Source organism: Symsagittifera roscoffensis, chromosome 9 (assembly GCF_963678635.1).
Source record: "Symsagittifera roscoffensis chromosome 9, txSymRosc1.1, whole genome shotgun sequence".
NCBI classification, from domain to species: Eukaryota; Metazoa; Xenacoelomorpha; order Acoela; family Convolutidae; genus Symsagittifera; species Symsagittifera roscoffensis.
Window position 1 is genome coordinate 31,987,600 of NC_087070.1, and position 27,350 is coordinate 32,014,949.

The 27,350-nt window shown below is 32.8% G+C and overlaps 1 protein-coding gene across 1 annotated transcript in view; it reads left to right on the forward strand.

Moving 5' to 3' along the window:
* The window catches only part of LOC134854825 (uncharacterized), a 74,832-nt gene that overhangs the window by 41,963 nt on the left and 5,519 nt on the right, over nt 1–27,350 (forward strand). Inside the window, exons 18-23 of the mRNA XM_063871184.1 lie at nt 396–592; nt 870–1,055; nt 1,847–2,021; nt 3,080–3,267; nt 4,001–4,271; nt 5,049–5,237. Of these exons, the coding sequence (XP_063727254.1) occupies nt 396–592; nt 870–1,055; nt 1,847–2,021; nt 3,080–3,267; nt 4,001–4,271; nt 5,049–5,237 (1,206 nt within the window). The remainder of the gene's footprint in view (nt 1–395; nt 593–869; nt 1,056–1,846; nt 2,022–3,079; nt 3,268–4,000; nt 4,272–5,048; nt 5,238–27,350) is intronic.

The window sequence follows — 27,350 nt, forward strand, 5'->3', positions numbered from 1 at the left end:
TAGGATACAATTTATTAAAATTTTTAAAAACCGACTTTATATCCAAGATTCTTTTGGAAAATTAATATTTAAGACTTTTTATCCAAGATAAAAGCGTCCTGTTCTGCTTTTAATGGTGAAACATCTGTGCGTCATTGTTGTTTTCTTAGTAATCAAGGAACTTTTTGATTCATTTAAGTTTCATCAAGAATTCACGAGAGTTAGTTTGAAAATAATGTGAACTCTTCTCCTTTGAGGTCCCTGCTAGACGGGTAATAAAAGAGCTCTGAAGTTTTAATTCATAGCTCCTCTTAGAGTATATATTTTTTTCAGGCTAATATTGAATAGTGGTTACTGCTAAGGGAAATTAAATTGGGATATTTGCAAACTTAATTACTGTTTTGTTTCATTTTGAGGTCCCTACGAGACAGTGGCGCAGCACAGTTGCAGACGTTTCCAGAACCTCAACAAAGAGTGGGTGAGTGGGCAGATGTTCAGTGCCTGGGGGGAGGGGGCCATGATGCCATACAGGGCCGCCTGCTACTCCACCCACAACAGTGCATTCTCAGTGGTGACCACATTCACCAGCAAGAAAACCGACCACCCCCCTGAGGTACAATTGATGAGACACAAAAGTTATAAAAGTTTTACCTGTTTTTTACCTGTGAGTTCCATAGTAACAAGTTGCCTGAAAACGTAATTAATAAAAAGGTCGCGTCCAAAATTTCGGGAAAAAAATGAAAATCTCCCCCTCGAGAAAACCCTATATCGGCGCCTGTGGAGAACCGCTGTTGTTCAAAGACGATTGCTATGACTATGTTTGTAGTTGTTTTGGTATCATTGTGTTTTTGAACTGCAATTACGTGTACACATCTTTGTGTGCGTTTAAGAGGGAGACGCACCAGTGGGCCTGGATTGTTGGTGGAATTGTGAGTGCAGTGTGGCTCAGTGTCATGTTCATGGGACTCCTTTACATCCACGACACCCACCCCCAGCCAGACCACAACTTCAGACGCCTAATCACTATTTTCTCGTTCAACATTGTCGTCTGTTCACACCTCGCGGGAATCGAAAAGGTGATACAACATCCCCTAATCGGGATATCACTCAAAAAGCGCTCAAAAGACCGTCCAAACCCCTTAAGTCTCGAAAAGTTTGAGCAGGCTGGGACATTTTTTAATCAGCACTCCAAAATTTCTCCAAAACCGCAGACGTAGAAGAAGCTAGTCAATTTAAAGGCCCACCAAACCCAACTTTTTATCTCAACACAACGATTTAGCACTGAACAATTTTTTATTTATGAGTTAAGCGGCTTCTTCTGCAGTCTTTGTGTAGGGTACTGAAGCTTCGGATATCTAATGCAAACTATTTTCAGATCGATGCGATGCCTGAACTACTTTCGAAACGTCCAATCATACGCTACTTTTTCCCATGTGATTTATTTAAAAAACATGGAATTAAAAGGTGGTTTTGCAATGGTACTCATAAATTAGCGAGTGCTTTTTCTTCAGGTCCAAAGCGTCCAACTTTTCATCATTGTTGTAAGAAGCTAATATATCATCATTGTTGTAAGACGCTTTTTAGATCAAATTCATAGAGAAAACACTTCAAAATTTAGTCAGAAATTGCTCTGAGTTGCTTATGCTTGAAAAAAACACTACGGAGAGAAAAATCAAAAAGAGTCATTGCTGTCTAAAACATCTTTTTTTTTCATGGGAAAATTGTTATTAAATATATACAAACTACTAGAGTCCTTCCAATTTTTTGTCGGCAGATAATTTTGCCTATTTTAGTTTCATTTAAATGCCACTAGACTATAAACTGGTAACAATTTTTGTTATTATTATTAGCTGTAATTTTTGTTCAGAGTGACGAGAAGGGGGCGTGTGCGTTCACTCAGACAGGCATGCAATTTGGCATCTTGTCTACTGTGGGCAGTCTCTTCAATGAACTCCTAATCCTGTTCAAGGAACTCACTCCCTCTCTCTGGAGGGCAGAATTCTTTGTCATTTTTTACTTCCTGAACTCACTCATACTACCAGGTACACATAACAAAAACGGGAGTTTCGAGAAAAAAACTTAAAATTTTGAATTTTTGAAAAAAAATACTATTAAAAATATTACAGTTTAAGACAAATGATAGATTTTGGTGAGTGGACCAAGTGAACAATCTACCACGCTCAATAAATTTAAAGGAGGGAGATTGTTCTTTTGGTGAAAAGTAATATTTTTCGGCTAATCAGACTTAGCGTAGTGCATGCAGGTCTTACGGCTTGAATTTGCCAACTAATTTAAGGGAGAGATAGTTCACTTGGTCTATTAGGATGGAAGATTCTTAACATGTGTCCAGGGAGTCTATATCTACGGCACCTACTCGATCGAAACGTTTTTCTTAGGTCGAACTTGGTGGAAATGTTCTTCCTCGGTCTAACATTGTCGAAAAATAGACAGCTTGAGTCGAGTCGGTCAAAACAAATCGAGCCTGGGTTGAGACTGTCGGAACATGAATTTCACACCTCGACCCGAAACTGCGAACCAAATTCGAGTAAAATGTCGCGCACATTTTTCGGTCTTACAAAGTCGCAACATACCCATTTTAAGTCGCAATGATAGCATCATACCTTTTTTGAGTCGCGCAATGTCGCGCAAATATTTCGGTCGCAAAAAGTCGCAACATACCCATTTTGAGTCGCAATGCTCGCATCATACATTTTTAGGTCACGCAAAGTCGCAATATATCTTGTTTGGGTCGCGCAAAATCGCAACATATCTTGTTTGGTTCGCGCAAAGTCCCAACATATCTTGTTTGGGGCGCGCAAAGTCGCAACATATCTTATTTGGGTCGCGCAAAGTAGCATAAAATTTCTTCGGTCACACAAAGTCGCAACATACCCATTTTGAGTCGCAATGGTTGCAACATACCCGATTTGGGTCGCAATAGTCGCCACATTGGGTCGCAATAGTAGCCGCGAAAATTACGACAAAATTCTACTCTTTTATAGGAATTTTTTGGATTGCAAAAATGAACCTATAGTGATGAATGCTACCTTTTGCAATAATGGGGGCAGGAATTGTTGAAGAAATTTCATCTCGGTTTCAGCTGCATTCTCACTCGGCGCTTTCCTCCTCAGTCTCGACGACCTCGGCACTTTGAACTCGTGTTTCGTGGCACACGACTCCTATTCGACCTTCTTCCTCTTCTATATTCCCCTGGTCTTCTACTTCCTGATTGGTCAGTTTGTTTTGACGTTCTTCATATACAGGAATGGCACTGCTTTGTCTAAACAGGTGAGACTTCTTCCTTATTTCTGATTGGAATTATGGATTTGAATAAGTCAACTAAAATACCGAATTATAAACGAATCAAAAACGATCAGGGCTCATAAACACGCGAAAAAAGTCGATACAGGTTGAAAAATTTTCAAAATTTTCAAAGTTGCATGATTTTCATAACTATTGCTCTGGTTAATGAACCAAAAAAATTTTTTTTTTGGCTCCTCAGATTTTTTCAGTCAGATTAAGCTGGCATGAAAAACAGAAAACATATCATTTTTAAAAATGATCAGTATAAATTAACAAAGCATAGAAAGACTGAAAAGGCGATACACAGTAGCTTTTTTAAAAGCTTTTTACACAAACTCGTTGCAGATAATTCAGAATGAAACCATCATGATTATGACTCATAAAAACACCCAAGTACCTTTTAAAGGTTTTAAGCTTTTTGGGATTCGGTTCTGAGATTTAAACCATGCTTGAAAACCTTATTTTAAAACCCTATATTACAAAGGTGGCAGGACAATCTACCCTATTCCAAACTACCCTATACCATTCTACCCTATGCCATTTTACCCTACATACCAATCTACCCTATACCAATCTACCCTATACTAATCTACCCTATACTAATCTGCCCTATATACCATAATGAGGTATCATAATGTAATCTTTCAAAGTCCTAATTAGAATCGGAAAGATACAGCACGTGTTTCAATTCGATTTAAAAGCCAGGTTGTATTTATAGATGGAAGAGTACGATATCCCGGACGAGCTTCGTGACGTCATATTCGGAGCACGAGTGCTTCTCCTCCTCTTTGCCCCCCTATTCAGTCTGTTCCCCCTCATCCTCTCGAGGAATTCAGCATGGGTCCAAGTGGGACTCGGTCTCACCTTTTTCTTCCTCAGTTTCCTCCTCTGTGTCTATTTAGTCCTGATGCCAGCTGAAAACATGGAAGCCTGGATCGAACTGAGAAATCCATTGAAGAGAATCGTGTCCAAGAAGCCCGTCAAGAAATGTACGTTCCAAACAACAATTTTTATTGTCTACTCTCCTCCCCGGTGGTGACTTTTTACATCAAAACGCTGCTCGCTTGGTTCAGATATTGATGTTGTGTATTCTTAAAGGAGGATAAATCTCCAATTTTTGTCTGCATGAATGATTTTGCGGAACCAGTGCTTTTATATTCTTTATGCAATAAGTCGGCTCTTTTCCAATTTCCCCCACATTTCAAATTTTCCATTTTCTTAGTTGGCTTATGCGTTCACAATAGTTAAGTTGTTCACCATGCGAAAATTCTTTACCTTTTATGACAGCCTAATATTTGTTTTTCAAAACAGAAATGCAAATGTGGGGGTGGGAGGGGAGTAGAAAAGAGCCAAAAGGTCTATTTAGGAGGTGTAGGAGAAGAGGCAAAATGAACGAGTCACAGAAAATTAGGTTAACCCCATCCTTCATAGGAAACACACTCGGACATACTTAACAATTACCCCCTTTTAAGAAAGGGGGGACAACTGTAAAGTAGATTAAGTTAATAGAAACTTCGACCAATCAGAAAGCAGTAAAATTTGAAACTTAAATTGAGCGCTCTAGAGCTGAATCGCTGCTTTTATTTGTAGGGGAGGGCAATTCTTTAGGAGATACCATAGGGGGCGATTGTATAGTAGATTCAAACATTTTTAACTTGACTTCAAGTTTAAATTGATCGGATTATGAAATTTAACAAAAAAGAATTTTCGCTCCATTTTCTATTTAATATGAAATGATTTCGTTTTAATCGTTTTATCATGTTCAGCGAAACGCGTGAGTAGGTCTGCTGACAAACAGTACCTGGTTCCGGGCTCCGCAAGATCAAACAGCCGATCGACTGCAGGGATGGACGAGCACCGACGCCCCTCCCAGCTGAGTGAGATCGGGGGCAAAGCCAAGACCACCCATTGGCTCGCGTCTTCTACCCAACAGGTGGCAATAAACGAGGAGCCATGTTTAAGATCAATATTGGTTGAATCCATGAAAAGATATGACTTTCGAAACGCCAGAAAAAATTAGATAAAAACAGTGAGCAAAGTCCTAAATTCAAAATCAAATTTAACTCATTAGTTAACTTGTACAGAAAATGTAGAAAAAAATTACAGCAAATTATTCGATTGTAATCCCGGGTTGACCTCCCTATACCGAAAATGATAATGATTATCATACAATTCCATACATCAAGCGTATGGAGCAAGTCTTGTCATACAATTTTTGTACATATTCGAAAAATGGTGAAAAAAATATCAACTAATTTCTGCAGCTGTTTGATTTTAATAAAACAATCTGGTCATGAAAAAGTCGAGGTTTTTAATTTTTGAAAAAAAATGTTTATCATACAATTCCCATATATGGAAATTGTATGACTAGCAATTTTTTGATGGCGACACAAAAATGTTTTTTCAAGTAATTTTGAAAATGGCCCAAAAAATTTTGGTTTTTTTTCAACGGCAAAACAAATTTGGTAAACAAACAAACTTTTTCCAAAAAAAAGTTTTTGCATGCAAAATTTAATATTTCGTGTGCATAACCTAGATAAACAAAAGTTGGATTTTTTTCTGTTTCTCTGGATTACTTTTTTCAAAAACGCTCAAAACGCCTACTTGTTTTGAATGGCATGTTTAGGTATGTCTAGATCCCTCCATGAATAATTAAAAATTCAAACTTTGAAAATTATCATCTTTGAAAATTTTTGCCAAATTTTAAAAGTTTGTTACTTTCCTTAAATCATTTGTGAAAGACAGTATTAAGTCAATTGAGGTCATGTTGTATGCATTGTAAATGCAAAATTGTCCAACCTTTGGTGCTCTGAGTAAACCAAACTCGTTGTCACTTGTGTTCGGTACGAACACAACCCAAAATTTTTCAGAAACTAAATTTAGAAAAAAATCAAATTTTTGGTTCATGAAAAAATGTTTATCATTCAATTTTCATTTATGAAAATTTTTCAGAAATTAAATTTGGAAAAAAATCAAATTTTTGGTTCATGAAAAAATGTTTATCATTCAATTTTCATAGAGATTTCATACAATTTTCTGTGCTTATGGCATTGTATGGAATTGTATGTTAAGAAGTTTTTCACATATAAAATTGTATGATGAGAAGTTTTGGTCAACCCGAACTTGGCTTTTATCTCAATACTTTTCCTTGAAAATTTTCTGCGATTAATCGCTTTTATGTTGTAGAGACAAAAAACAGATAGCTCGTTTCAGGGATATGGACAAAATGTGCTGATAGGTTTATCAAAACCGAAATGATGCAATTTGTTTTGCAAAATTCAGGCCAAAATTTTTTTTTTCATAAATTTTTTCTGGCACTTTTGACTTCATTTGGTCAAAAAGAAGTACGGTTTTGCGGTCAGATCAATCGCTGAGCAAGTAACACTTGCTCAATTTTTAATCCAATGATTTTAGCAGACTTTAGGTTGACAGAGTGCAGACAAAAATGGACGCATTTCTGTGGTAAAACTTGGCCCTATTTTTTGCAAATTTTTGTATCATATTGAATTTGGTAAAAATCAATTCACTTTTTACTTAAAGTCATATTACTTTAGGAGAAACGCGTTTAGAGTTTCAATTTCGTTTGCTTGTTCTGCTCATTTGAATCAGCACTATAGTTTTTCTTCCTACCTTTTGAAGAAAGTGACGGAATAATTGTGCTTTGGTGGTTTTCTCTCCAGACAAATTTCAACTTTTCAACAACAAAATTTGTTGGAATTCTTTCTATATCGGCCAAAACTATACCTGTTGTTCTGAAACGTATTGTCAAAACGGTAGAAATAATTATTTTTACACATGTGCGAAGATCCACGCATAAACGAGGAAAATTGAAGACAGTTTTGATCTATCTAGCAAAATTTAACAAAAATTTTAAATGAAATTTTTTAGCCCGTAGCTAAAAGCGGTGAATTGAATTTGCTCAAACGTCCTTCACAATTTATTTATTTGATGGATGCTCGTCGATCCAACTAAATAATTTTTTTTCGACAGCTTGAGGTATATTCAGAAAACTACGTCTTTGCCCTGTTACGAGCACTTTCAGTATTTCTGACTATTTAAACACGTACCCGTCGATATTACGTCATGTTTGTTCAGGCCATTTTATCTTTTGTGAACAAATTCAAGTCATCTTCCATTTTCTTCATGTCCAAAATGAATGTTTTCTCAAGATATTCAAAATATGTCTTCAGAAATCACTTTCCACGCTAAGACTCAAACCCCAACTCTTATTTTCTGAATGCTTTACCTCTAGACCAAATGAGGAAAGTTCTGAAAGATGTTGCAATTTCATAATAGCCATGGTCAGTTTCTTGCATGTTGATAAAAGTTTGTTACGGGCAATAAAATCTTGTTCCCAATTAGAATGAATGTGCAGTTCGGGGTTGCCTTTAAAGTCTATCTAGCTCCCGATTACAAGTACAATTAATTTTGCAAGTAAAAAAAATCGAAACTAATTACAATTCTGAAAATTTTCAATTTTGGCATTTTCACTATTTACAATTCATTTCGACTTTCAAAGAAAAAAGACCTTAAAGCTCTGATTTTTATAAACAAAATAGGGTTGACTCAATTTAAGGAAGTTAACTCAATTTGGGAAAACTAGATCAATGGTTAAATAATTCATTCCGCTAGTAAACCTGCAAATTAACATCCACTCTCATAACTAAAAGTCAATCACGTTTTTTCGGACCTTTTGCTCTTCGATACTCGAGTTTGCGTTCCTTTTGAACTTCAAAGTCAAAACTGAGCGTGAAATGTCTTGAACTTTTTGCTGAAAAAAACGAAAAGTACTCCAAGACCTAAATCACAATATTCACCAAATTGAAGACTCTTAATTACACTTGCGCAGCGAGTGTATTAGTACGAGCCTTCTTTGTTTTCAACCTAAGTAGCAAATATTGGTAACCTTTTTGGGGCATCTTAACAGCTTTTTCATAGCATGTGCTTTGAAATTTGCATAGTAATAAGTTTACACATTAGATGCATTTTTTTCCTTCAAATGAATCGAAACAAATCATTTGTTTGAAACAACATAACGATCATGAAAACTCGATTTCAGAAATTTTCTAGCTCATATCTCGCATTTTTTCTGGCAATTGTGACTCTGTTTGGTCAAAAATAAGTACGCTAGTACTGCCAGATTAATCGCTGAGCAAGTAAAATTTGCTCAAAATTTAATTTTTAGCAGATTTCAGGTTGACAAAGTGCAGACAAAAATGACGCATTTCTGTGGTAAAATTTGGCCCTATTTTTTGCAAGCAAATTCTTGTATCATATTGAATTTGGTAAAACTCATCTCTCTTTTTACTTAATGTCAACTTAATTTACTAGAAACGCATTTAGAGTTTCCATTTCTATTGCTTGTTCAGCTAATTTGAATGAGCACTATAGTCTTTGTTCCCACCTTTTGAAGAAAGTGACGTAATAATTGTGCTCTGGTGGTTTTTTTCTCCAGACAAATTTCAGTTTTTTAACTAGAAATTTTGATGGAGTTCTTTCTATATCGGCTGAAACGTGTTGTTCTTCTGAGCTCAAAATCAAACAGATATTTTACTTTTGATCTTTTTTCCCAAAGTTATGAGGGTTTAAAAATTGCCAATAAAGCCAATTTGAGTTAATTATAGCGTAATATATTTCGCGCTATTAACGCGTACTAGAGGACTTGAACGCTTTTAAAAATAGTTACAAATTCAATGAAATAGGCTATTTGTCGTAATTGCTACATTAGTAGGAGCGAAAACAATCGCTTTGCACTTATTATGGCGTGTGGGAGATGATTTTTGAAGAATATGATTTTTTTTACTGAAAAAACCATCATTTTTTTAAAGCAAACACTGCTTGATAGATCTTGAAAGGCAGTCGGAACGAAAAGTACAAAATGGTTTAATTGAAATTGGGAAAACGTTCTACTTAGACCAATTAGTTTGCTTTAATTCGATTTGGAGTTATTTCTGAGCCAGATGAGCTTGCATCAACTAAAGCAAAGTCATTATTAAACCTATATAAGTTTGCAAAAAAATATATTAAAATTTTTCTTAGCTCTGTACTTCCATGTCTTTTTTCAAATGGTACAACAAACTCCGCGTAGCAGTGTTAGTTGAACAGTCGAACTGTCTCTGAAAAAAAACATACGGAGCACAATATTTGTGTCACTTTCCTGAAAGTCGAAAGGCTTCAATTGGTCAGAGATAGCTGAGCTGACTACTGGAACCTGATCTAAACTATATTTTATGATTGGATAAATTGGATATTTTACCACTGTAAAGTATTTAATACTAACCAATCATAATCCATCTAACTAACAACCCACTTATTTGTAAGTGCTGAAATTACTTGTAACTTCAGCACCAGAGAGATTTGAATTTAACTTAGAAATTAGTTGCCTCTCCAAGAGAACTTCAGCAGCCGCAACAAACCAGTATACCCTAGATCTATTGAGCCTATCAGAGACTAGTTAAACACCCTGAGACTAGAAAGTATAAGAGTAAGATTAGGATCGGTAATAGACTAAGAAGTTGCACGAATCTATCCGGCCGAAAATAAGATAGCGTGACGAGCAGACGGTGTACCCTATCCGAAATTACTCTATGAGTTAACCACATCGGTCATAACTCATCTGGTGCGACCATAAGTCTCGAATAAGACCTTAATAGCTTAGAACTAACCAAAAATAGATTAGAATTTAGACAAACATTTTCAAAATGTTATACGATTATAATTTAATCGAAATGTCTCTACGACTCAATAGATCAGAGCCGATATTCCGAACAATAATAGAACTACCCGGAATTGGACGAAGACCTCGAACAAGAGACGACATACGACAAATTAGAAACTTACCAAATAGTTTTATGATTGTACGGCAAAAGCCAACACAAACTTTTATATTTAGAATCTTATTAGCAATGAATTTAGATTTTCATCTGCAAACAAAAAATTTTGAAGTCAATCTTCATGATCATTTCAGGCGCTAAACAAAATTATTAATGTACAATAACGATTGATAAAAAGATCTCAGATCGTTTTCTTAATTTCTGCAGTCTTATATAAAACATATTTGAAAAATATTTATTGAAAATGAAAATAAAAATTACTAGCATGACAATAAATTGTTAGTAATCATAAATCATCTGTTGTCCCAGCTTCATCACCTAAACATAACAGCAATCATGAGCTCACTAATATCATTAAAATACAAAATCTTTTTCTTAAATAAATTTAAAACATTTTAAACTTAAATTCACTTAATTTTAAAATCGGATCATCAAGGCTTATCCTTGGATCTTAATTAATTTTCTATTTCACTAAATTTAAAACCTGATCATCAAGGCCCATCCTTGGATCAAAAAGAACCATTTTGTTCTCCCCCACCCACTTAGCAAGTGTCTAACGACCTCAAACGTCGATTCACTATCCAACCCTTCCAAAAGACCTAAGATTAATAGAAATTTTTTAATAAAACTAACAATTCAAATTAAGATAAACAGTGAAGAACTCCGGTTATTCATCCTTCACTTGAACCCTCCTCTTACCAGACCCAGGATAGATCTTAGACTTAGTAAGTTTAAAATAGTATCTAACGAACTACTTGCGTTCTAATTATACCTAAACCTTGTGGATCGATTTACTATTCTCCAACCCTTGAACACAACCACTACCCCTAAGTAAGGTTAAGTAAGTTAACACCTTAGCTTAGACTAGCCACGAGAAAGTAAAAAATCATTCTTCAGAATCGATATACTTTTCTCTCCAACCCTAACAGTCTAAGAAAATAAAAATACCTAACAACTTTTTGCATCCCTTATCCTAAACCTAATGTCATTCAAAAATCTAGGAAATAAGCCAAACAATCGTTTTACACAACTGTGAGATAGATAACAATAAATACGATCTTGTAATCACACCTCATACACAAACAGTTGGATACATTAGAACAAAACGACAAACGATAAAAAGAAAAATTATAAACAAACAAAGACAAATCACACGAAAAAGATTTTCGAAAAATAGAAACGCATTTTCCGAATCAGAAACCAGCAGTTTAGATGAACTCTACAAATTAAAAGAATCAATTGATAAAAATTGTCCCACTCACGATCAATTATATTTTTCCGATTCAGAAACAACTTCAAATTCATCAAAAAGAGGGAAAAGAAGAATAAAAAAGCAATACAAACACAAACCAGTACACCTGTATAACTGGAATCAACCAATTAGACACATTGATAGTTGTATATTAACAGTCAGCAAAACGAAAAAATGAGCCACACTCAAAGTGACGATATTCCAGATGACGAAGAGGTTTACCCCTTCCTCATAGATGCACCCGATAATAGAGGGCAGCATGCTTTTTGCAAGAATTTACTCGTAAATTTGTTTGAACCCGGAATCATTCCATGCAAAGCAGAATTCCCGGATATAAAAATCAAAAGACAAATTATTGAACATTATTTAAAAGACATATGTAACTTAACACAACAATATGGAATCTACACCATAGAATTCAGCACACCAAATACGAATCATCGTAAATATGTAATTCAAACAGACGATCTTAAATTAGAATTTTCAAAAGTATTCCTAGAATATATCAAAAGCATACAATATCACAACTCACAAAGAGCAAACTCTATATTCACTAATAAAAATTTTGCAATAATATATACCTATATCTCTATATTAGAAAAAACAGAATTTCAAAGTATCTCACCAACTGAAACATCCAAAAATACATAAGTAGAAAATGAAATTGCATTATTTTCAACTTTTCTACATATAATCAAAGAAAATTTCACTAAAGATGATGTTTCACAACACACTAAACCTGACTTACAAAAAATTTTGGCATGGTTTATATTAGATTATTTCACACATAATTTAGACTTAATTTCACAAGCAAGAAAAAAATTTCAGACCTCAAAATCCAAATGATGACACTGCCATTACAGAACAATCAGACTACGTTTGGGACCCTGAATGGTCTCATCCTACATTTATAAATATCCCACAATCTATCTCAAGTCAAGCAATAAGTACAATATCTTATCACAGAGATTATGTAAAAGTAATACCACTAACCATTGATGCAACATCATTAAACTACAATACATTTTTACCTGATACACGAAATAACAGTTTAAATTCGACCGTCATACACAATGAAAACCTTAATGGAACTAGAAATCTTACACAACAAGATATTCAAACACCATCACACTTCATAAATGAAGAAATTGTCCAAACAACAACAACTACACAACAAAGTATTTCACCAATACACCCAAATTTAACATCACCAAGAAATACAAATACTTCACTGGCACAAGTAACCTTACAATCAGCCGTTAAACCTTCGGTTGCTCCAAAATATTCACATATGGATTATCAAACATATAGACCAATGACAGTACCGTCAAAAACTCGAAAATCATTCACAGGAAACACCTTTGCAGAACATAATTATAATTATGCTCACAAACAAAAAACAAATCAACCTCCCCGAAAAAATACACAAATATTAAAATCACGTAAATTCTCATTATTGGAATCTCCCGAAAACATCGACGACTTCAGTAAATTTTCCAGATAATCCACGACCTACACAGGATTATACAGAAAATTACCCATTCTTCCAAATAAATAAAAATAACCAACATACACCATTTAATACAAACTATTTATCATCCGATGAAGATGATTATCACCAACCAGATATTTTTGCACCATATACTAAAGAATATCGCACACAAAGACCACGACAACCTCAACCATCTCGAAATATGAAAATTTACCCACAAAACCCAACAGATGTACAACATCCACAACAAATGCATATACAAAATCCATTTAACATACACTCTTTTCAACCAATACAACCACAAAATCCAATGTCAATGCATTCTTATCAACCAACTCAAATGCAAAATGAAATACCGCTTCCATATTACCTTCAGCAACACGAAATAACAAAAAATCAACTTTCAAATTTTTTCGCAAATGCCAAATGCCGCAGAATCACTACAGATGACAATGAATCCATACCTCATGGGTGGATCATCAATAACATCCAATAAACCATTGATGGTATTTACAGGAACAGATCCTGAATATTCTGTAGAAGATGATTTAAATGCAGTAACAGCAATTTTAATTTTAAATATAGGACCTGAACCAATTAATACGCCACTACATCAAAATTGGATACATAGACGCACAGCATTGATACAAACAACCTTAGATGGCGCAGCTCAAAAATGGTTTTCAGTATTACCTATAGAAATAAAATCAGACTGGAAAAGATTTACACAAGAATTTTCAAAAATGTTTGACTCCGAAAAAAATAAACAACACCAAAGAGTTTTATGTAAAGAAATTCGCAGATTACCAAATGAAACCATCAAACAATTAGCAGTACGCATCGAAACACTAGTTCGAAAAGCATATTCACCTAATACACATGACTATAAAAACACAAAAATGACAGAAATTTTAATGATGACCTTAACACCTCAATTAAGGAAAATAGCAATAAAAAAGAGAGCATCTCATCCTTCCTCAATTCGAGAGCCAGATTTAGATTTTCGAAAACTAGTAGATAAACTAGAGCAAGCGGAAATCACAATGAAACTTGAAGAAACAGAAAATCTAAAACTACAGTATGTTAATCGAATTGAAACAAACACTACACAAATAAATAACATACAGGAATCAGATACAGACCTAATTGAAAAAATCACTGAAATACTAAATATCTATGAAAAACATCCAATTTTTAAAGGCAAACCATCCTTCAAAAAATGGTGTAATTATTGCCGACGATACGGACACAGTATTTCCGAATGTAGACAAAAACAACAAGATAATCAGATTAAACCTCAAAACCATAAAGAACCAAATAAATCGTTCTATCAATATATGAAAAAAGATCAAAATCTACCAAACAAAAATATATATAGTAATAACAGTTCAGGAAAACCACTTCCGAACAACACCAATTACACAAGGAATCAATCACCATTTAACTCAAGTTACAGAGGAAGATCACCAGAACGAAGAAATACACAAAATTCTTCACAAAACAATTATAATCAACCAAATAGTCAAAATAACTATTTGAAATCAAATTCCAATGCAACACAATTTGTTTCTAGATCCAGTTCCCAATCAAACCCAAGAAATAAACACTATTTGAATAATCAATCACGAAACTCATCATACAACAGGAATAGAAACTATTCACATAATAGAAACAGAAGTTATTCGAACAATCGAAATCAAAATTACCCGAACAATCGATCAAAAAATAAATCTTATAATAGATCAAACTATCACAGATCAAATGACAATTATCAAAACAGATCACGGAAAAATTCACAAAATTGAAATTCAAGTTATAATAATCAATATAGAAATTATTCCCAGTCACCACATAGGAATAATAACCATTATAATAATTCTAAAGATCGATACAGAAGTAGTACACCAAAACATCAAAAACATATTAATCAAGTACAGTCAAATGAAGAAACAACATCAGACCCCCCAGGTATTGATGACACAGGAAGTAACGAACTACAACTAAATCAAATAAACTGTGGATCATCAGATACAGAAAGTGATAAAGAAAATACTATCTCCGTAAATATGATAACAGTCAAAAACGACTATGAACCTATCACATATGAACAACATTTTACATCACATATATATGAAAATCAATTGGAACTCCTTCACAATTATTATCTTGAACCCATCGATACTACACAAACTACACAAGAAGTAAACGAAATTAACACGGTAATTAAACCCAATGAAAAAGACAAAACTAAATGTTCAAACACAAATCATATTTATCAAAATATACAAAAAAAACAACCCAGAGAAAAAATTTGGACAATAACATTTCTCTTAGAAAGTCCAAGAAACAACGAATTTCAACCACTAGATCTTGAAATTGATTTTTTAATTGATTCAGGAGCAGAATCAAACATAATTAATATTCCCACATGGAAAGAAATCAAAACATTACATCCAAAATTAACGCCTCTTGCAACCTCTAGTAAACTAGCAACAGCACAAGGATCAACATTAGTAAATTACGGAAAAATCCAATTATTCCTTCTCCCCACAAGATCAATGGAGCAAAATAAAATTCTAAACAAACCAATTAAACAAATATTTCATATTACTGATATTAAGCACAATATCATTGGCATTCCATTTATATCAAAATATATACCAACAATCAACATCTTAAATAGTAAAATACTAATCAAAGATAAATACACAAAAACAAAAAATACAGCTCTAACATTTTTTCAAAGATTAAACAAACAACCACCATTCTTCTCAAAATTTTATCCAATTTATAACCAACAACGGAAACACCTGAAACCATTATCGGGAAATATATATAACTTTTCAATAAAACAAGTTCACCAGTATGATAAAAGTCAAAATAAACAACAAATTTTTATGTCAGACTTTGAATTTAAACCTATTCACAAGTTTTTCAAAATCACGATCTCATCTATAAAATATTTGAAAAAACACGAATTCCGACATCATTTCGTTACACATGTATAACAATACACCGTACCAAGTAACATTACCCTTAGGACTTTTAGGATATTGCGAAACAAACGCTACAATCTCACCCATATATTAAGTAGCCTACCGCGTAAATAATATACTCCAATTATTAGATATTTGCCAATCCACAATTCTTGATGAAGAATTATCCATAAATAATATAATAAGCAATGAAAAGAGAAACACAATGAAAAGATGGAAAAGATTTACACAAGAATTTTCAAAAATATTTGACTCCGAAAGAAATAAACAACACCAAAGAGTTTTATGTAATGAAATCCGCAGATTACCAAATGAAACCATCAAACAATTAGCAGTACGTATCGAAACACTAGTTCGAAAAGCATATTCATTAAATACACATGACTACAAAAACACAAAAATGAAAGAAATTTTAATGATGACCTTAACACCTCAATTAAGAAAAATAGCAATAAAAAAGAGAGCATCCCATCCTTCCTCAATTCGAGAGCCCGATCTAGATTTTCGAAAACTAGTAGACAAACTAGAGCAAGCGGAAATCACAATGAAACTTGAAGAAACAGAAAATCTAAAACTACAGTATGTTAATCGAATTGAAACAAACACTACACAAATAAATAACATACAGGAATCAGATACAGACCTAATTGAAAAAATCACTGAAATACTAAATATCTATGAAAAACATCCAAATTTTAAAGGCAAACCATCCTTCAAAAAATGGTGTAATTATTGCCGACGATACGGACACAGTATTTCCGAATGTAGACAAAAACAACAAGATAATCAGAATAAACCTCAAAACCAAAAAGAACCAAATAAATCGTTCTATCAATATATGAAAAAAGATCAAAATCTACCAAACAAAAATATATATAGTAATAACAGTTCAGGAAAACCACTTCCGAACAACACCAATTACACAAGGAATCAATCACCATTTAACTCAAGTTACAGAGGAAGATCACCAGAACGAAGAAATACACAAAATTCTTCACAAAACAATTATAATCAACCAAATAGTCAAAATAACTATTTGAAATCAAATTCCAATGCAACACAATTTGTTTCTAGATCCAGTTCCCAATCAAACCCAAGAAATAAACACTATTTGAATAATCAATCACGAAACTCATCATACAACAGGAATAGAAACTATTCACATAATAGAAACAGAAGTTATTCGAACAATCGAAATCAAAATTACCCGAACAATCGATCAAAAAATAACTCGTATAATAGATCAAACTATCACAGATCAAATGACAATTATGAAAACAGATCACGGAAAAATTCACAAAATTGAAATTCAAGTTATAATAATCAATATAGAAATTATTCCCAGTCACCACATAGGAATAATAACCATTATAATAATTCTAAAGATCGATACAGAAGTAGTACACCAAAACATCAAAAACATATTAATCAAGTACAGTCAAATGAAGAAACAACATCAGACCCCCCAGGTATTGATGACACAGGAAGTAACGAACTACAACTAAATCAAATAAACTGTGGATCATCAGATACAGAAAGTGATAAAGAAAATACTATCTCCGTAAATATGATAACAGTCAAAAACGACTATGAACCTATCACATATGAACAACATTTTACATCACATATATATGAAAATCAATTGGAACTCCTTCACAATTATTATCTTGAACCCATCGATACTACACAAACTACACAAGAAGTAAACGAAATTAACACGGTAATTAAACCCAATGAAAAAGACAAAACTAAATGTTCAAACACAAATCATATTTATCAAAATATACAAAAAAAACAACCCAGAGAAAAAATTTGGACAATAACATTTCTCTTAGAAAGTCCAAGAAACAACGAATTTCAACCACTAGATCTTGAAATTGATTTTTTAATTGATTCAGGAGCAGAATCAAACATAATTAATATTCCCACATGGAAAGAAATCAAAACATTACATCCAAAATTAACGCCTCTTGCAACCTCTAGTAAACTAGCAACAGCACAAGGATCAACATTAGTAAATTACGGAAAAATCCAATTATTCCTTCTCCCCACAAGATCAATGGAGCAAAATAAAATTCTAAACAAACCAATTAAACAAATATTTCATATTACTGATATTAAGCACAATATCATTGGCATTCCATTTATATCAAAATATATACCAACAATCAACATCTTAAATAGTAAAATACTAATCAAAGATAAATACACAAAAACAAAAAATACAGCTCTAACATTTTTTCAAAGATTAAACAAACAACCACCATTCTTCTCAAAATTTTATCCAATTTATAACCAACAACGGAAACACCTGAAACCATTATCGGGAAATATATATAACTTTTCAATAAAACAAGTTCACCAGTATGATAAAAGTCAAAATAAACAACAAATTTTTATGTCAGACTTTGAATTTAAACCTATTCACAAGTTTTTCAAAATCACGATCTCATCTATAAAATATTTGAAAAAACACGAATTCCGACATCATTTCGTTACACATGTATAACAATACACCGTACCAAGTAACATTACCCTTAGGACTTTTAGGATATTGCGAAACAAACGCTACAATCTCACCCATATATTAAGTAGCCTACCGCGTAAATAATATACTCCAATTATTAGATATTTGCCAATCCACAATTCTTGATGAAGAATTATCCATAAATAATATAATAAGCAATGAAAAGAGAAACACAATGAAAAGATGGAAAAGATTTACACAAGAATTTTCAAAAATATTTGACTCCGAAAGAAATAAACAACACCAAAGAGTTTTATGTAATGAAATCCGCAGATTACCAAATGAAACCATCAAACAATTAGCAGTACGTATCGAAACACTAGTTCGAAAAGCATATTCATTAAATACACATGACTACAAAAACACAAAAATGAAAGAAATTTTAATGATGACCTTAACACCTCAATTAAGAAAAATAGCAATAAAAAAGAGAGCATCCCATCCTTCCTCAATTCGAGAGCCCGATCTAGATTTTCGAAAACTAGTAGACAAACTAGAGCAAGCGGAAATCACAATGAAACTTGAAGAAACAGAAAATCTAAAACTACAGTATGTTAATCGAATTGAAACACAGACTATTTCACAAAAACACCATATTTTAAACCAGCGTTCAATATAACAAATTACACAAAAGAACAACAACAATTTTTAACGATGTTTAATTTTGAACACTCACAAATTACACAAATCGAATTTGACAAACTAGCAAAACAACTTAAAACATTCAACAGTCTACGCAACATCAAAATTTAACGTTGGGAAAATCAGTTCATCACTACATCTCCCGTTAAAACCTGACGCAGTTTTCAAAAAACAAAGAGCTAGTAAAGTACCAATTCATTTACACGACAAAGTAAATAGATTACTTGATATTTTAGAACAATACAAAATTATCTCACCAGTAAATAAAGAAGAACAACCAAAAGGTAACACATTTATTAACCCTGTTATCATTCTAGCAAAAGGAGAATCATTAAAAATAGTTTTAGACGCTAGATACCTCAATTCACTAATTGACGAATCGAAATGCAATTGGCCTATTGAACCAATACAAGTTATCTTAACAAAAATAAACGGAGAATACTTTACAACCGCAGATATGAATAGTGCATACAATCAAATGCCACTAGATGAACAATCACGACGTTTAACACAATTTGTTATTGGAAATCAACAATATGAATTCAACCGCCTATTCTATGGAATTTCCATAGGACCAGCAGCATTTTCAGCTTTTATGAGTAAAATTTTTAGACCACTAATACTCAAGAAAAACGCAATCACCTATTTGGATGATGTTTTTATGCAATCACAGACAAAAGAAGAAATGTTTACAGTTTTAGAGCACTATCATAAAATACTTCAGAACGAAAATCTGAAGGCCGACCCCGATAAATCACACTTCCTTTTAACACGAGTTAAATTTTTAGGACAAAATATAGAAAGAAACACAATCACTCCAATAAAATCACGCATTGATGCTAATCAAAAACTTCAACCACCAACAAACAAAAAGAAAATCCAAGAATTCCTTGGAATGTTAAATTTCTTAAGCAAGTACGTTTATAAAATGCAATTATATTTAAGACCGTTCTATAATATCGTCAGACAACAAAATAATTTTGAATGGACCACTGAACATCAAACACGATTTGAAGAAATTAAAAAACTTTTAACTGATTAAATTTCAAACACAATTCCAGATCCAAATCAACCATTCTATGCAATGTGCGATGCTTCAAATTTTGGCATCGGCGCAGCATTACTACAATCACATAGTGGTACAAATAAAAAGAACCTTATATCAGCAAATTCCCGATTAATCACACAAGCAGAGCTACGACTCTCAACTCTAATGAGAGAATGTACAGCTATAATTTATACACTCACAGAATATGAATTTCTGACACTTGGATCAAAACATCCAACAATTCTATTCACAGATCATAAACCAATGATTTTTCTATTTACACAAAAGTCAAATCCCAATCACCGAGTTTATAGATTTTAATTAATTCTAATGAAATTTCCAAACTTACAGATAGTTTGGACAGCAGGAAAGAATCTTGCATTACCAGATACATTAAGTCGAAATACACCACCTGAATTACTCACACGAAAAACTACAGTTGAAATACCAAAAAATATAAAATTTTACCTTGCAAAAGACGAAACATCACCCCGAATAGAATGCAAATAAGCAGTAAAAACTGACATTGAACAATCACAAATAAATAACCTACAACATTTCCCACTTTACTTAGATTGCCAAAATAATCACTACGAAGTTGATCTACTAGGAACCTCAACTTTCAAACCAATTCCATACTCACAATGGATAAAAAATAGCACCCAACAAAAACGAATAAAACAACACTCGAATAAAAAAGATTTTTTTCCATTAATTGAAAAAGAAAATTTAACTGATAAAATAAATTTATCAGGACCACAAACAAATGATTCAAAATACACAATAAATCCACTTTTTGACCTCCATGACCCACTTGACACAATTCCCCTATCAAAATTAGAAACTGGAAATATTTTTCTCCCTCCAACAGATAAAATTATTTTTGAACTCTTAAAACAATATCAAAATCTTGACCCAGTAATTAGACAACTAAAATCATGGCACATATACAAAACTAAGCCCGTAAAAGCAGATACGACAATTTTAGGAAATAAGACACTCCTCCGATATTTCCGAAAATTTATTAATACAACAATTAATGAAAACACAGACCTTCTAGAAAATTAATTAAATGATTCTACAGTTCCCTGTCTCCCTTTAAGTATGATACTAATAGCTTTTAACATTTCACATACACAAAATACTAAAAGACACTCTGGATCAGAGAAAACATATTCAAACTTTACACAAAATTTTTATTTCCCAAATGCACCAATTTGGATAAAAGTATTATGCAATGATTGTATAGTATGTCAGCTAAATAAACATTGTCCAAATCAAAAACAAATAGCACAAAAACAAGATTTTAAAGGACAAAGTTTATATTTTAACCATCGTATTTCATTCGATACAAAAGGACTAATTTCACCATCCTCTGAATGAAAACTCCTACTTTATGGTAATTGTTGATGCATTTACACATTATGTAGCACTCAACCCAGTACCACATTGTAATGCTTATTATGCTTACACAACACTTTATGAACACTGGATAGCTAAATTTGTATTACCCGAAATCTTAGTTACAGATAATGGTACAGAATTCATAAATAATGAAATTATCACACTATGTCACTTATATAACATAAAACATAAACCACGTACATCTCATGCACCTTGGACAAACGGTTTAGTCGAAGGTATGAACCGTTCACTACAAGAATATCTTAGATGTATCATAAATGGAAATGATACAAGATACACAGAATGGTCAGCAGATGTAAAATTATTTCCCTTAGCATATAATTCACAAATTACGGCAACTTTAGGAATGTCACCATACGAAATGGTTTTTAATCAAAAGCCACGTAAACCAATTATGTTTACAGCAAACTCTCATAAAAATGCACAAGGTTAATGCCAACCAAATAAAGACTCAGTTTGTTATAACCTACCTTTACACACGCATGATGAAGATCATTTTCATCACCCACAAATCCTTAAATTAGCCTCCGGCACACACCCCCGAATGGATTTTAAATAGAGATAAAAAACACAATGAAGTTTACCAAAGAGTAACAAAAAAATTGTTACAAAGGCAAAATATTAACGAACAAATTAATTCACGCTTTACACCAGCCTCAGATTTAAAAATTGGAACAATATGTCTTAATACCTATTTTTAATACACAAAAAAGAATTTCTAAAAAATTACAACCCCTTCGAAAAGGACCATACCAAATAATTGCCAAACCCATTGACGTAACATATAAAATCACCCATTCAAACCAAAAAGAAATTGTTCAACATCGGAACAATCTATTGCCTTACTACCCAAAAGAATACGCACTACGCGAATTAATTCAATTATATTCTTTCACAGGTTTAAAAGTTATTCAAAATCACCCACATACGGAAAAAGAAATAAATGAACAAAACGACATTCGCCATGGAAAACAAAATAAAAAACCAACTACAACTCAAAACATTACAAAAAAGCTAGATCAAAAAATACCTCAAAAAGAAAAGAAAAATAGGAAAATGATACAAAAAATTTTACCACAAGAACAAGTCGAGAAATCAGAACATAGAGAGTCATCACGACTTAAAAATCAACCACGTAAAAACTACAAAACATTCATCCCACAATCTAAAATATTAAAGAAAGTTGAATTTCAAAAACAACTTTAGTTTCAAAATAAGTGATCTTTGCACCTCTGGATCATTCTGAACTTTCATTTTTCAAAATAACATGCTGACAAACATACAAAAATTCTAGTTCAGATTCAGCCAATAGGATTCACTTAAATCCGTCACCTTCAATATCTCTAACACCAACCTATTAGCCGAAAGATATTAAACTCCAGGCATATCTATAACTATAACTTTACAACCTCCAGGTCAAAAATAAGCAACTCGCTAAAACTTGACAACTAAAATAAACACCACCATAGTATTACAACCCTCCCCTATCTAATAACGCAAAGATCAACAATATTTTCCCAACTCAGACCTCAAAAACCCCCCAACCAAAAATGATAAATTAGCCTAAAGTAAAAAGACGACAGTATTAATTTAGCCTAAAGTACAAAAATCTCAAAAATACCTCAGATCACCTGACAAATAAAAATAAAGCAAAGAAGATCTCCCGAACACCATAAAATTAGCCCCCAACAACTTTTCACAAAACTCAACCCACTTGTCAAAAAATCAATAAATAACTCGACCACACTTGAAAATCGCCCCAAACAACAAAAAATATTCGACCAAGAAATCATTTCTTAAATGCTCTTCTCTCGATCAGTCAATATCTTTAAAAATACAATTTTCAACATTTTCATAAACTTTTTCACAATACTTAAACCTTTATTCATATTTTTCTTTGATACCTTTGAAGCTTTTATAATATTTTTAATCATTTTTTGCAACATTTTTTTAATTTTCTACTCCCTATTTGAAATATATCTCCAACTTTCCCAAATCATTGACAATATTCACAGGTACGATAACCCAAAATTTATTTAAATGATACGAACAGTTTTTAGTAGAACAGATATTTTTTTACTATTTGTAATTTTTATAACATTTTTATCATCCCTAATATTGACAATGTGCAAATGTATAAAAAAGGCAATAATCACATTCGCCTTAGCAACAATTCTTTTAATTCTTTTCCTTGAAGAAAACTACAATAAACATAAATTTTTTCACTAGGAAAAATCAATCAGAATACTTTCAAAAATTGCTAATCAACAATCACACAATCAATCTTCACCGACATCATCCCAAGAAAACCCGACAATACCTACAACTACCCAAAACCCCAAAGATCAACACGAATTTCTTTCCAAGATAACCCATACACTTTTGAAGAACGACACGCTCGCTTATCCGAACCATTAGAACCAGTTCAACGACAAGCACCCCTAAGTGAACCAACATATAACTTGTACCCAACATTACCACAAGAATCAAGTAGAATATAAAACATTAGTTGAAACCAAAATACATTTGAAATAAATAGACAAATTCTGCATCCACGACGAAATGGAAATTTTCAAACCCCCCGAGTTCATTTTGATATACCCCAATCCCCATCACAAATTACTCCAGAAAACCTAAATAGCACATTACCAGAAACCCCTACACTTCGTTCACAACGTAGCACCTCAAGTATACCCTCAGATTACTTAGGTTCAACACCAACATCTGAACAAATACGTGACAATCCCTTTAACCCCCCCAATCAAACATCACGACTACCATATTGGACAACACACTCATTCACACAAGGTGAACCAAATTTAATAAATGACCCAATAGATATTTCTACGGATACAACAACATCATCATCACTACCAGAAACATTATCACTACCATCAACACCATCAATAAGCCAGATTTCACCGACGCCTTTCCACCTAAATTTTCCAAATAACCTCGACGCTAGATATCGAAAACAATCATCAGCAAATGTCCTTTTAAGATTAGATTGGAACACGTTCACAGCACCCCCACCATTATTTGGACAACATACAGAAAGTAACCGACTCCACAATTGGGCACTCCATAGACTACAATATAGACAAGACATCCATGAAGACATTCGTGACCATAACATCCAAATACTCCAACAAAATAGTCTCCAATTAAAATTCGAAATCACGATTAAACTGAACAACATTGTTCAACATCCTTACCCATTAAACCCACCCAATATAACAGCTCAATCGCTACCACCACCATTTATAACAACTGAAGTAATGTATAAGTACGACAGATATATCAAAAAGAGAATTGGTTACATCACACTTTATAACCCATACTCAGGATTATCATACACATGTATATTATAAAAAAATTGATTTTTCTATAAATCTTTTTTTCAATATTTTCCGATCAAAACACAAATCCTTCTCCCTGCACAGGACCCCAGGACTTATTAGTAACACACTACGATTTTGAAGAAAATGAACAAAAAACACTACACAAATATGCAATAAATCAAGTATCACAATGCGAAACAGAACCACAAGCTATAGAAACTACAAATGTAATAGCGGCACTGTATTCAAAAGCCCGAGCAACTACAGTCGCAGGATATAAATTTACAGCAACATTTTCCGAAAAGAAAGTACATTGTTCACAAGTTTCAAACGGAAATAAAAACCGACTTGACCACGAATCATTCTACCAAAGTAATATAGAACGACTTCTACATCTAAATCCCGATGATTGTAAAAACGAGCTACTCAGACTAAATATCACAAGAAAAAAAAACACCGACAGAAAACTAGTATATTTTCAAGTCTTTGCCGATTCTGTACATCAAGCAGAACTTGAAAGATATCAAGGACATATAAAACTACATGAAAAATACCCATACAACGGCGCACTCGGAAGATTAACTTATGACATACACGATAAGCACTGGATACCACACATTGGAATAAATAATCCATCAAACTGCAAAGCAGACACAAAAAATAAAGGATATCAAGAAATAATGTTTTTCGATTGGAAAATACAACTCGAAAAAATACAACTCACACGAGATTTATCCGACAACACAATGATCTATCAAGGAATTAGATTACCTTGTAAAATCGATCAAGGATATTGTGATCCTACAACACGGACACAAGCAACAATTGTTTGGTTTCCCGAAAATACATGCACAACATTTCAAGTAGCAAAAATACACGCTCGAATGATAAAATTTCACAAAAAATATTTTATACAATCAATTCCATATGAACAAGTCCATCCATCACGAAAACAAAGTACTGATTTCTGAAATATCAATAATATAGAAAATAAATTAACACGTTTCCAAATATATCAAGAAACAGAAATCGCATGCAAATACAGGAACCCATTTTACAAAACACAATATTCTGAATTACTAGTCGAATACGAAAAAGGTTTTGACATGACCACTGGAAAAATAAAATTTGACCCTTATGCCACAGGTCACCCTCTAAACGAAGGAACATCATATATACCAGTTAACTTTCAAAAAAGCAATGGTCAACCTGGTGGCAAACTAAAGCCACATGACACTAGAAGTACACGTTTACAAGAACTATCACTAATGAATAACACTTGTTTTGGTAATATCCACTATGATATCCACTTAGATATGAAGTTGGACTACACCATTAATCGAATTTTTCAAGAAATGTCACTCTCCGAATTAGAAACACTTCACCAACTATGCGAATTAGAAAGAACACAAATCCTACAATCACTCGCACTAGCAGTATTAAAAATACCCTACGCAGGATATTTATTATCAGGAAATAGATCAAATTTTCTAGACTACGAAGGAAACCTTTTATGGTTTTATACTTGTACCAAAAAAGTATCACCACTATATGTTTTTGAAGATAAACGCTGCTATAAAAGAATCCTTATTTTTTTAATAAAAATAAGGTACATTTTGTTGACACACTTTCACGACGAACATATTTTTGGGATACCGCAGACCCATGTGGATCAGAAAATAGCCACAATGTAGTACAATTGAACCCTGATGAAGATAATTATTATCTTCTTACTACATACCCTACGTTAATGCAATCACTCAAAAAATTTTCACCCGAAAGCATCAGAGCTATTGCTCGTAATCCAAACATTGATTTACAATCAATTGGAATATATTCAAAATCAGATATCCAACACCAAATTTGAATACAACAATTCCAAGAATTATTAACACAAATGGACACCATACAAAGACAATCAATTGATCAAAATTTACGAAAACTTGCCGAAACCGCAGGATTTGCAGATATTTATACACAAGATTATAGCGGATATTTTAAAGACATTAAAGACTATATATATATATATATATATATATATATATATATATATATATATATATATATATATATATATATATATATATATCTAAACGGTGAAAAATACAGACCACAAGATTTTTCAATTATAAATTTTTTTAGCTTTGTTACCCTAAAAAAATGAAATTCTCGATTTTCTAGGATGGCCCTATTACATCTTAGAAAAATTAACTATCCTATACGCAATGTTTAACTTTATAGAATTTCTTTTTTCACTTTTAAAAGGAATCTATAACACATGCGCTATACACACACAAGTAAATAGACAAGCAAGTGTAGCACGCATACTATTTGCAGGATTTTTTGGAATTTTTTCTTCATCAATAAACAAAATACTTCTAGACGCACAAATATAAGAATACAATACAAAAATAGCGACAAGACAGAACACGTACGACGAAGAACATAATAACATAGAAGTAACACCTACCGCACCACAGTTACCACCCCTACCACATAACCATCCATTATC